General features: G+C 42.3%; 1 protein-coding gene across 1 annotated transcript in view; it reads right to left on the minus strand.

Annotated features, from left to right (window-relative positions):
* Positions 1 to 13,015, minus strand: part of Ano4 (anoctamin 4) — a 401,662-nt gene that overhangs the window by 56,541 nt on the left and 332,106 nt on the right. Inside the window, exons 12-16 of the mRNA XM_051172646.1 lie at positions 11,216 to 11,271; positions 8,957 to 9,078; positions 6,726 to 6,860; positions 5,532 to 5,628; positions 615 to 675 (exon numbers count right to left, since the gene is read on the minus strand). Coding sequence (XP_051028603.1) covers positions 615 to 675; positions 5,532 to 5,628; positions 6,726 to 6,860; positions 8,957 to 9,078; positions 11,216 to 11,271 — 471 coding nt within the window. The remainder of the gene's footprint in view (positions 1 to 614; positions 676 to 5,531; positions 5,629 to 6,725; positions 6,861 to 8,956; positions 9,079 to 11,215; positions 11,272 to 13,015) is intronic.

The raw sequence follows: 13,015 nt of genomic DNA on the forward strand, positions 1-13,015 counted from the left end.
GCAATGAAAACCCTTTTCACAGTCACTTCGTTTGTTACAATGGCAAGGCTTAAGGACTGGTTGCTTATTGCAACTCCTGATCATGATACTTGATTCTAGGGAATCAAGAGATGTACTATTCTTGGTTTTGATCTCAGTCCTGTAGCCAAAAAACCCTGTGCAATCATTGGCTTAGTTCTTCTTCCTCCTCCTCAGGGATACAAATGCACTGAGAACTTAAGGGTAGCAAAAAGTGAGAGATTGTTACATATCTTCTGCTGCCAGGGAAGGCAGAACTCCTACAGGAATCAGACTATTCATAGACAGGCTATGGATGCCAACATCTTTGATAGCTCTCAGCCACCGGATTGTGAGAGCCAGAGATGGAGGCTGAGATTCCAAGGAAATTGATGAAGCTGTTAAAGATTTTAGAGGAAAATATCAAACATATTCCTCCTGTATATTATCACTTTAAAGGTAAGCCAAGGAAATTAGTGACCTGGTCATTGCCAACAGAAAACCCAACTGTATTTATTCAAGTTTTTTTTTCCATTCACACCCAGAGTGAGACTCTAAGGGAACACACCAGAGGGCAGACGAGGGGGAACTCAACTGTATGGTTGCTGTTCACTTACCCCAGACTGCCATGAACACAGCAAAGAACACAGTAGCTCCGTTGTCAAAAAGGTGGGTCACCTGGGAATGACAGAACCGGTTCAGCTGATTTCTCACGAACAGCATTTTAAACTGCTGCTTTTAAAGCTGCATAAAAGTAGTTACAGTGGTACAGTGAGCTTTATAAGGGTTCTTTGGTGAATATTCCCCTTGACGAGTGAGAAGGGGGTGTCTCCTGACTATGAAGTTTCTGAGGTGGAGGAAAGAGTGTGTTCCCTTTACATCAGGATCATGCAGTTGAACATTTTGTCAGCAGCCCCAACAGTGCTACTAAGAGTTCTACTTTGTGCGCCATAAAAATCTCTTATATATCTACAAGGATAGGGATATGATTACTTTTAGGCTCAGGAAGGTGCTTTTGTTTCTGGTGTACAGGCTCTTAACTCTCCAAACACTGTTCCTAATGTCTGGTTTATTCACTACAAAAACATAGCTAGTTTCTCCTGTAATTTCGAGCAAATGTTTTGTGGTCTACTTTGCATTTCATCGTTACAAACACAAGAGAAAAGAACCATTACCAAACCCACTCTCACATCCATTAAAGCCTCAGGTAACCACTATATTTGCCCACTCCACATAACCCAAAGACAGTTAGCAATACCTTACACCGGAATGTGTTCTAAAGTTCTATTCTTACTGCAAAACAGCGACATGCATTTCCACCCTCAGTATACAGTCTGTGACCAATTGATGACTGATGGTTTCATAAAGGATAGTCTTTTGGGCATTTTATGTTTTCCTTGTAAAGTATACTTTACAGTTCTGGAGATTATGCCCAGCATAAACAGGCGTTTTCTTGCTATACCATAATGCCAAGAATTATGTTTTATTCCAAGAGTTTATGCTCTCTCTTTCCTTGAATAGAGGAGAGATGGGCATCCTTCAAACACTGAGTATGACACAAGTATCTAAATCCTACTCTGCAGGACGGAATGTTGAAATGGAATTGGCCGCCCTGTATCATACAGCAATGACAGCTCTAGTGGTGCTTGGTGGCTTCAGGTTCCTCTTCTGGGTGTTTGGTAAATGCAGTAGCTTGTAACACAATGGTGGGTCCTTGGTGGAATTGTAGCTCTTCTTTTGGGCTGCCTAGATCACTTTGCACCCACACAATAGATGTGTCGCATGCTGTTTCCTAGGAGCACATCGGTCGGTCAGTGAGACCCAGCAGAGCACTTCCTCAGGACAGGATATATGAACATTTGAAGAGGCAGCTTAACACTGTGGCTGTCAGCGTGAATCAGAATAGCTGATAAAACAGAGACTCCCTATTTTCCTGGTCAAATGGTAACTGAGCTCATGTGATGGCTCCCTTAGCCAAATCCCACCAAAGAAAAGCAAGAGAACAAAGTCTGAATATTGACAAAAGACAAGAACAAAGACTTCAAGATGCTCCAGAGAGACTGGCAATGGTTTCAAACTTATCTGTGTGGGGCACATGTAAATGTGGGTTTGCACATGAGCATAACTATGTATTTAAGTGTGTGTGTATGTGTATGTGTGCACGCGTGTGTATGTGTATGTGTGCACGCGTGTGCTTGTGTGCATGCATGTGTATCTTTCTAGATTGTTCTCCACCTTATATGTTGAAGCATGGTGTCTCAGTCAACCCCAGAGCTTGCTGAATCAGATAATGTAGGCAGCTTGCTTAGGGGATTCCCTGTCTCTGCCTCCTGGCATGCTGGGATAGGCAGGCTGTCATAGCTGCCTGGGTTTTACATAGGTGCTAGGGATCTATGCTCTGGTCCTTGCCCATGGCAAATGTTTTCCTGCTCCATCATTTCCCCAGCCCAGCATATACTCTCTGAAGGAGCATAGACCCTAGAACAAAAAATGAAACTTTAAATTTTTTTTTTTTTTTTTAATGAGGCCGGGTGGTGGTGGCACATGACTGTAATCCCAGCACTCGGGACGCAGCAGCAGGTGGATCTCTGTGAGTTGGAGGCCAGCCTGGTCTACAATGGGAGTCCAGGCCAACCAAGACTACACAGAGAAACCCTGTCTTGAAAAAAAAAATTAACGATGGGGATGAAACCCGGAGCCTCATACATGCTAGGCAAATGCCTTGCCATTGAGTTTTACCCCTAGTCCAAAGACCAAGAAGGTAAAATAAGCATAAAAAGTATGTATAAGGAGAAACAAAGGAAGACAGAAGACTAGAGGTGCAGCCATCTTCCCAGTGTAGGAAGTGAACCCAGCCGCAGAACAACGGTGTGCACAAGTGTCCGGGGAGGGACACTGGGGGTCTGGACAGCCAGTTCTAGATTGGGTGCTACCTCCTGATTTGTTGTTGTTTGTTTGTTGCTGGCGGGGGTGGGGGGGGGGGGGGAAGCTTCTAAGTCTCTCCCTGCTAAACCTCTTGGAGGCAGCTTTCAGCCTCTTGCACACGTCAAGGATGAGGGTAAGCTATCCCTTGACGAGTGAGCAGAACAACAGCTGTCTCAGCTGGACCTGAGGTCTGCTCTTATCCAGACTTCCTGAATGTACAAGCCCCACAGACTCAATCTTGACATTCTAATACAGCCTTTCAAGGGGAGCCTGTAGAGCTCTGATTCCGCCATTCTTGACTATAGTCTAAATATCGTATGGCTCAGGAGGGCCCAGGGGTAAAGCGGATGTTGTGTCGTCTGGTAAACTGAGGCCCATGTTTACCACGCTTACTGTTGCATGAGCGAAGATGAGCAGGTTTCACTTCTCTGAGTAAAATGCTGATAATAACATCTGCCTTGAAACTGACATGCAGGTTAGAACTAACACACACTACCAACCAATTATGAAAACGACCTAACGTTAAAATTAGTATTGTTTTAGAGCTTCAGTAGAATTCTTGCCAATAGGAGCCACTATGAAATCTGAGTACTCTGGACTATTCATGAGGGTTGATTTAAGGAAACATTAAGGATCTTCTACAAAGGGAATTTCACTCAAGCCACTCTTCCCATTAGAAATCATCTCATGAGCGGTACAACACGGGGGACACCAAACCAGACAAAGCAAACGACAGACAACAAACATTTGATGCTTTCCAAAACCAGGCTTTTAAAATGTAAACTCTCTCATGACTTTTCGAATAAAATTGCATGACTGACCAAGTTCTACATGTTCCTCTAGAGCTAGGGAAAGACAACACTTGGTGGTTTTTGTTGTTGCTGTTTTTTGTTTTTGTTTTTGGTCTCTTGTGACATATACTCAGAGCTCAAATCTTTTTTGACTCATAGATGACTGCTACAGTGCGAGCTCTGCCCACCAGACTCACCACCTGCAGTGCTGCAGCCATTACGCATGGACAGACTGTGGGCTGCCTATCAAATGTTCTCTTATCCTAAGTGAGCAAATCAGTACAAAGCCAACAGAGTCATTAGATAGAGCCAGGCTGCAGTAACCACAGATGCCTGATAGAATCTGCCAACCCCTTTTATACCATGAGAAACGGGCATGAGATAGTACATGATAGAAATCATATCATCATGGCCTGGGTGTTCAACAAAGCAATAGTCAGCATTCAGGATGTGTCAGGGAGTAGATCACAGAGAAGCCCCTGACTTCCTTTTATTTTTACGTTCCTATCAATGTATTTATTTTTAAAATATATTTTATTAATTTATTCGTATTGCATCTCAACTGTTATCCCATCCCTGACTAAATTAAGGAACAAGAAGCTTAGCCCCAGAAAGGCGACACCTAGGCAAAGGTCAATGGGCAGGTAGCTGAGCTGGATTTGATTATTGACAATAATGACAGAGAAAAGCCAAATAGCCACAAGTGTCATTTACTGAGACCTTACTGTTTTGCATGTGCATTTTGTAGATGAAACAAGCAAGCAAACAAACAAACAGAAGCCAAAAAAGTGGTAGAGAGTGGAGTCAAAACCAGACGCAGCATATAGCAGAGAATAAAGCATGAATGAAGAATAAATTCCAAGGATAAAGCATGGATACCTAGGCTCCTGGATTAGCCATGGGATGTCTAGGGCAGGGGTTCCAGCCATTTTCCCCACCATGGATACCTTTGGCAGTCTGGTAAAGCCTGTGCATGTGCGATGGCTAATACTGGGTTGTCACCTTGAGAGAATCTAAGATTATGGGATTTAGAAGACAAGCCTTGGGCCATGCCTGTCAAGGATTATCTTGATTAGGTTAACTTAAGTCAGAAGAGAAGCTCCACTCTAAAAGTGGGTGGCACCAGTCCCTGGGCTTGGGTTTTGATTGTACCCAAGGGAGGAAGCCAGCTAAACACAAGATTCACCTTCCCACGCTCCCTGGCTGCAGGCGCAGTGTGCTTCTCGCTCCTACCACCTTGGGATGCTACCTTGGCATTGTGAGCTAAAAGAAACTCCTTCCTTGTTAACTGTGTCATAGGATTTCATCACTAGGGCAGGAGGAGCAATCAAGACAGTATCCCTTTTATGACTAATATTTCAAAATGTAAAACATACACCCCATCACTTCACAGCCTTTTGGTTAAGATCGTGTGTAAAAATAAATGTTACTGAATTGTGAAGAGCAAAGTGAGACAAATCATCTTGATTCTCACAGAATTTACGTTATAGGAGACCCGTGTCATTGCTCCACGTGTGGTCAGTAATAAACAGAAATCACTCAATAACAACAAAAAACATAAACTGAACTTCCCCTGACTCCAACTGCTTGTGTTCTTTGATCCAGGCTAGGATGTGGCATCTTGCTATGATGCCTGGAGACACATATTTTAGATACACCACATTCAAAAAGATATTTGCATTGGAACACCGAATGCTGGTGGTCCCGTCTTACAACACACAATTCGGGGGGTTCAAACATGGGAAATAACAGAGAAATATAATCACCCAGCGTTCCTCAGGAAAGCCACGGTGAATTCAATCCCACCTAAAATGTTACCTTGGCATAAACGCAGCTGTCTGACAGCCTCATGAATGGACAGTATTTGTCACACACAGGACACATGATGATATCCGTCGCTTGGCAGACTTCTTTACTGGAAAGGAGAACAGAGAAGAACTGACTCTCGGTGATGCAGAGTGTGTTTGGATCCTTCCTCTGAAACAATGCTAGAGTGTCCGACGGGTAAGTAAGACCCAATGTGTTCATTGTATGCCCATGGGTGCTTTTCAGTCTTTTCTGATACCAACGTCAACAGCCCCTGCATGTGTCGATATTTTGATACATTTTATTTATAAAGCTTTTACTTACACATTAATAAATTAAGCCTAGGAAAACGCATGAAGAAAAACATTTGTTATACTCCAAATTGTACCCCAAAGTAAGCAGCCTTTCACGCAACATTTCACCATGGATAGCGGTCTCATACTGAATTACGGAAACATTGATATACTAAAAACAACAACAACAACAACAACAACAACAACAACAACAAAACAAACCTGCCTTCACCTATGTGTGTGAGAAAACCAATAAATTGAAGGAGTAACTAAGCATTATAATCCTTGAGAGAAACCAAGTGGTATTTAACATACCACAGAAAGTAAAATATTTCGGTAGGCAGGGGGCAAAAATCACTCATTCTTAAAAGGAACATTGTTGTTCAAGGTCATGGCAGCCCAGCTCTGCAGTAAGATCTCTATGCATATCTGAAACCATATTCTGGTGAGGAAACCAAGGGATTGACTGCCACCTAGGGACTGACCATTCTGTAGGCATTAGTAATCTACAGAGTCATTAGTAATCTACAGAGATTCCTCATAGAAACGCAGAATTTATGAAATAGGATTGCTAGATAGTACTCTGCACCAGCAGGTACCAATTTCAAGACAGGGACAAAGCCAGAAAGAAAACAACCTCTAGGCCCTGAATGAAATGGAGTTGTTCTGTGGATGTATGGTTGCTCACGCTTCTGTCTGGAGTTGTTAATGTTTTGCTTCCACGGTAGCAAAAGACAGAAGCTACAAGGACAAGGGTCACAGGAAACCTCGAGAGCCTTTGGATTTTTTTTCCCCCAGAGAGTGAGAAAGTGGTGAAAGACTACACCTATTCAGGCTGTGGACATCCACAAGGTGTAAACCGCCATCTCTAAATATTGAAGAAAAGGCAGGCCCAACCATGAGTTCCCCATACCTGACTTGGCAGTGGTCCAGAGTGGTGACTCCATACAAAAAGACAAACAACCCAATGAAGGCCGCAGGGAAAAGCATGCCCGTGTACCAGCCCAGCCAGGCAAAATACAGTCCAATCTTCTCTCCAAAATACCGCCTGTTTGGGACACAAAAAACCTTGAAACTACAGTCATGTGTGACATTCAGTGTTATAACACTTTGCTTAGTTGTGTCACTTAGTAGTGGTTTTCCTGGTAAATCAGACAAGGGAAGCTAAGAGAAGAAACAGCCATCTGGTCAACTCAAAGCTCAGAAATGAACTTCTCCCCTATTACTTTATACCAGGGGAGTAGAATTACCCTGCCCCTAAATGGACATGGTTATACACCAGCTTATTCTGAGAGTACACATGGGATTGGAAGGAGGCCAAGTGGAAAGGGAGCTGGGCAAGGGGCTTCTGTCATCACCACCATCCAGATAATGAACAAAGCCAGCAGTGAGTGCCACACACACACTAGGGTGTGAGGATACAGTCAGATTCAAAAGATAAAGAGAACGTGGCATCCACAGGACAAGAAGAATTTAAGATATAAGTTCACTAGTTGTCCAACAATTTATTCTACTCAAGTCATGGTGGGCCAAGTCAGGGCCAGCACAGCCTTATGCTTTGCCAGGTCTCTGTTCTAGAGACACTTCTATGTATATGTTGACCAAATTCAGTCTTTCCATCCATCTGAACTGTTATAGACCTTACAGATTCCCTCATGAATTTTATCTAATTATTCACGGCCTGGTAATTTTTTTTCCAGTTGGTTCAATGCTCAGGGCCTGTTCTCTTGTAGGAAATGGAGTTTCTCCACTCTAGAGACCATGAATTGACTACAAACCCCAACCAGCATGCTGGCCTCGTGGGATGGCTTGTACTAGCAATGTTCTTTAATTTCTCATCAGTGTGATTCGTGTAATAAAAGGGGCAGAGACTGGGAAGAAAATTTGTTTTTATTTCCCCCTCTGCTCCTTTGTTTAGCACCGAGTGCATCTGGCCAAAGGAAAATGATCCCATCTTCAGAAATCTTTTTTTTCCCCCCCTCACTTGGGTTGTTTGTATCATTTAGTACCCCAGGGAAGAGGGAGCAATTCATCAAGATGCTGGCCTATGCAGAATAAACACATGGTAAACAGGTAGGAGTGACTGGAATATAAAGTCAGTTAGTTTTTGTTGTTGTTACTCCCTTCTGAGTTTCTTTATTTTTTTATTTTATGGCTACTGCTTTTGTAGGGCCCCAATTCCAGCTTGTCTAAGGAACTGGTTATGGCTCTGTCTTTAATGGCGAATCCACAGTTATGGATGGCACTCACTCAACCCCAAGAAATAGTCTTTAAATAAGTAATGAGGTGTCAGTGCACAATACTGCCATGGCACTTTGGATAGATCTAAACAATAGGAAAAAAAAAAACCATAAACACGCAGTGATCATAAGCTAACAGCTGATTCATTTTTTTGATCTATGCATTAAAATAACCCTTAAAGATTATTAGCCTAAGAGTAAAATCATATAGAAACACCTTGGAATGACAGCTTCACCTGTCCTGCTTGCATAAAACACCGCATAGTTATTTCCCCCAAATACTTTGCATCAGCAGTGTTTCAATTTTCAAATCTTGGGTTTTGGATTTTGAGATACTCACATATACATAGTGGGGTGGGCAGCTTTAGGAAAGGACCTAAGCCTAAACCTAGCATTCACTTCTATTCATGGCCATGCGTTTTTACTTTGCTGTGGGATTGGCTGACCTATCACAGGGCGTCAGGTGTGGGCCGTTCCCCTTGTCATGTCATACCAGTGGTCAGAACGTTTAGGATTAGAGCAGCATTTTTGGAGTTAGAATAATAGTAAACTGTGGGAAGAACAGTCTAGATCATCACTAATATATTTACATGGCATTACCTCTCTACAGGATAATTGTCCCTAACAGTCACCTGGGTGACCTGCTCCTCCTGGAGTCTTGTGGGAGGTCTAACCTATCATCCCTGTCCCTTCCATAGCCCCTCCATGAGGTCCATCTGAGGGAACCATCATCCTCAACTGGGGTTTACCAAGAACAGCCAGCGTCCCCCGAGACGCTACCTTCAGAAGAAGTCAAGGTAGAGTGCTAGAGCTCAACATGTCTTCGCCAAATAAGTTTCCCCAAGAAGACAGTATGCCGTCATTATTCGGTGCAATGTTCGTCGTACAGTTAGTAAAAACTCACCTTACGAGATCCAAAGGCTGGTACTTATACCACACGCCCCAGGAAGCCCAGCACTCATAGAGGAGATGTCTGTGGTTTACTGCTCCATGCGTTTTAATGGAGTTTTTACTCCGGTAACTTCCCTGGGGTAAGAACATCACTGCTGGTGAGCGATACAAAGGCACGAGAAACCAGATGGTGACACCTGTGTCTTAAGGTAGCAGAAGCAAGAGGGTGACAGCAGCTAGAAAGGGCTTGCTCTCTCTATGGAAGGGGAAACACTTCCACTTGGATCCATTATTTTGGATTTATCTTGCTGCTGATGTGAGCAGACAAAGACGGTGTGCTTGTGAGAATGAGGCGTGCTGAGGCCCAAGCTCAGCTCTGCTGCTTCCTTGCTGGGAGATCTTACACACAGACCTCCTAAGTCTGAGCCCCACTTTACCAGTCAATCATGAAAGTAATAATATTCACTCTGATACATTTCTTCCATGCTTGGAATGGACAGTCTGGCTCAGAGGCTATGTCCAAGGCCGGCTAGCTAGCTCCCTATTTTTCTCAAGATAAGGCTTAGTAGGTGGCCATAGCTGTGGCCTTGTCATGTAGACCTACAAATGTGAAAATGCTTGAATGTAAAAACTGGACATCCTAGTAATTTTGGATCTTAATAACTCAAAGCTAAAGCAATCTCTTCATAGATAAGTGAGGCCAGAGTGGTGTCCATGATGGTTCATGGTGATGCAAGTTTCACAAACAGAAAAAGTATCTTTGGAGGGAAACTAATTAACAGTAGCCTAGAAATCCTTCTTTAATCGATCTGTGCAGCAGATAAACAGTCTTGTCTCGGCTCAACCACTAACCCGGTGTGTGACATAGGGAGGGCCAACCTTTTCCTAAACCTCTGCTTTCACTTTGAACATGCAACAAAGGTAACAGTAGCTTTCCATTTAGTGTCTGAAGGTTGTTTTGAGGCTAAATAACACAACCAAGTTAAACTGAAAATCAAAATTCAGAGGAACAATGGCACGTGTAAAGCAATCTGCAAATTCTCTTCCCATAGAGCCAGGACTGTGCCAAGACATGTAAGTTCCAAAGGGGACCGCAGGTGACTGTAGGGCTGAACATCTGTATTTCATTATACATTCTCAGGTCTGCCCATCCCCAGCCCTGCACTTCTGTCTCCTGTCGGGAGTGCGGGGCACACAGTGTGCAGTGAAACTCTTTTTACGGCAGTGCTAGCTCACAACCACAGGAAGCCACTTTGGGCGAATCTTGGTGTTCAGAATCAAGATCCTGTGGCTCCAGAAGACCCTTGTTGGCTTGTCATCCCATTAATGTCTCCTGGAAAGTTGTAAGTAAGACTTCAGACTATGGATTCTAGTTTTCTTAATAAATAAGGTTTAAAAAATTCTTCAACACCCTTGGCATCCTTTTGGTGTTAAAAAAAAAAAAAAGAAAGAAAGAAAGAAAGAAAGAAAGAAAAAGAAGCTTTTCTTGTAAAAAAAAAAAAACAATACAAGTTTTGGAGAAACTTGTCACTCATGTAGAGTTGGACCACCCTCCAAAGTATGATGGTTTGTCAGGTGCAGGAGCTGTGGTGTTTGTCTATATTCATATAGCAACTCACAGTCCTACCTGTGAAAATGACATTTCCCAATAATCATGAAGATTATGTTCCTGTAAACCCAGGGACAGATTCTGGATTAATGTATCCAAGATCCATTAGGAAATTCAAGTTAAGGGCCATCACAGCTATACTTAGGAAAGTCATTTAAAATGATTTATTAAAGTCCTATTTAGTACCAAGCTAGTAAGACAGTATCTGTACTTACACATCTTACAACAATGAGTTCAGTATTATTAACTTCCATCCATTACATTTGCTTATATAACACTTTGCAAAAATAGTTTGCTCCCATTCTTTCAAAAGATAGCTATAAATGTATTTATTGCAAAGCCTATATAGTTCAGGAACATTTGCCCTCCCCTGGCACTTCCATTCAATGCCTTTTTAATTGCGTGACTTAGAGTCTTTAAGTAATTTCTCTGGATTCATGCTGAGTGGCTCTTGATTTAAGTGTTCTTTCAGTTACATAAAAAGATAGAAATAAACTGAGCTGAGGAAGAGATGGAGGGATACAAGTAGACTCTCCCTAATTACGTACTAAACAAGTTAAATCAATTCTGAATGCAAGGCTTATCAACAAATTAAAGACTATCCCGAGAAGCCAAGTCTAGTAACAAGAAATTGAAATGAGGAAAGAAAAGGAAACACAGTACCTCATGCAGGGGAAAGGCAGCTTCATAGGAGCCATTGGTTAGCAAGCGGTTCAGACCTGGAGCAACAAGGAAGGAGATTTCAATGAACATTGAACTTGAATCTTCAGTGGCCAAGACTAAGACAAAGTGACACTTCCTGGAAACCATAGCCTAGGCTTTCAGTGATGAGCAAAATTAGTTTAGATACCAACAGCTTAGAAAGAAACCTTTGTTATACCCTAGGAAGCTGGAAGCGAGTGCTAGGAAAGCAGGCTTTTATTAATTCAAAAATTTAAATGCCTCAAGATTGGATATATTTATGGTATATAAAGTCTATTGTTGCTTTAAAAACAAAAATCCCATCCATTTGATTTTTACCAATAAAGACTCAGGATCCAGATGCTGGAATGAAAGCCTGCTAGCTCAGAGAGGCAGAGAAAGCACCCAGCTGACCTTCCTATCAGCTCACATCCCAAAAGGAAAAAGCCAAAAGCTGGTCCTCCTCCTCTTCCTTCTCCTCTTTCTCCATATTGTCTTAAATACCCTTCAACTCAAGGCCCCTCCTTTCTGTTTACCGCCTGTCGGCTGGTTTCTTGCTCCACCTCTTGACCTAGGGTTAACTTGATTTAATCCTGTGTGCAGAAAAAAAATTGGATTAAAGGTGTGTGTTAGGGCTGAGCCACACCAGACAAAAAAAACAGGTTTGTACAGTTCACAATCATGGTGTTCACAGTGGGACCAAATATCCTGCAACAGTGTACATTGTGCCATGACTACCATATTCAAATGAATTAATACACACATCACCACCATGGTGTGTGTCAGATCCCTATTCAATATTCCACAAGTAAGTGAGATTATGGAGCCTTTGCCTTTCTGTGTTTGTCTAAGCCCTCTAAGTTAGTTCATGTTGTCACAGGCTTTTGAAGAGTGGAATACATTTCCATCCTATACCTGTTTCATACTATTTCTTTACACCTAGATTGTTTCCATATCTTGACTGTTCTGACTATGCTGAATGAATATGGGGTCATTTTTGAAAGTTTTTTTTTTTTTTTTTTTAATGTATGAGTGTTAATGGTATTGAATAGCTTTGTATGATGTTGCCCAGTAGTATTTTTTCCTGTGGGAAAGTATCTCTTAAATTCTTTTGCTGATTTTTAAATCAAGTCAGACGTTTTTTTGGTGTTGAATAGGTGTTTTAAATACTTTGTATATCAGTCCCTCATAAGAAACATGGTTTGCAATTATATCCTCCCATTCTCAAAGATTTTTCTACTTCTAAAATGGAAGCAATATGTAGACTTAAAAAAATGGTTTGACCTACAAGTAGAACATTATGATAGGCAGATTTGGGCTCAGGGGTCCCGCCCAAACTAAGGCACCAGCCAAGGACAATACAGGTGGTAAACTTTAAACCCCTACCCAGATCTAGCCAATGGACAGAACATTCTCCACAGTTGAGTGGAGAGTGGGATATGACTTTCTCACGTACTCTGGTGCCTCACATTTGACCATGTCCCCTGGATGGGGAGACCTGGTGGCACTCAGAAGGACAGCAGGTTACCGAGAAGAGACTTGATACCCTGTGAGCATATACAGGGGGAGGTAATCCCCCTCAGGAACAGTCATAGGGGAGGGGAATAATGGGAAAATGGGAGGGAGGGAAGAACGGGAGGACACAAGGGATGGGATAACCATTGAGATGTAACAAGAATAAATTAATAATAAAAAATTTAAAAAATGGTTTGAGGTAAATAAAGAAGCTGAAGTATGACTGGCAGATAATAATGAGCACACACTTGAGATGCATAGTTACTA

The sequence above is a fragment of the Acomys russatus genome, chromosome 31 (genome assembly GCF_903995435.1).
Source record: "Acomys russatus chromosome 31, mAcoRus1.1, whole genome shotgun sequence".
Taxonomy (NCBI): domain Eukaryota; kingdom Metazoa; phylum Chordata; class Mammalia; order Rodentia; family Muridae; genus Acomys; species Acomys russatus.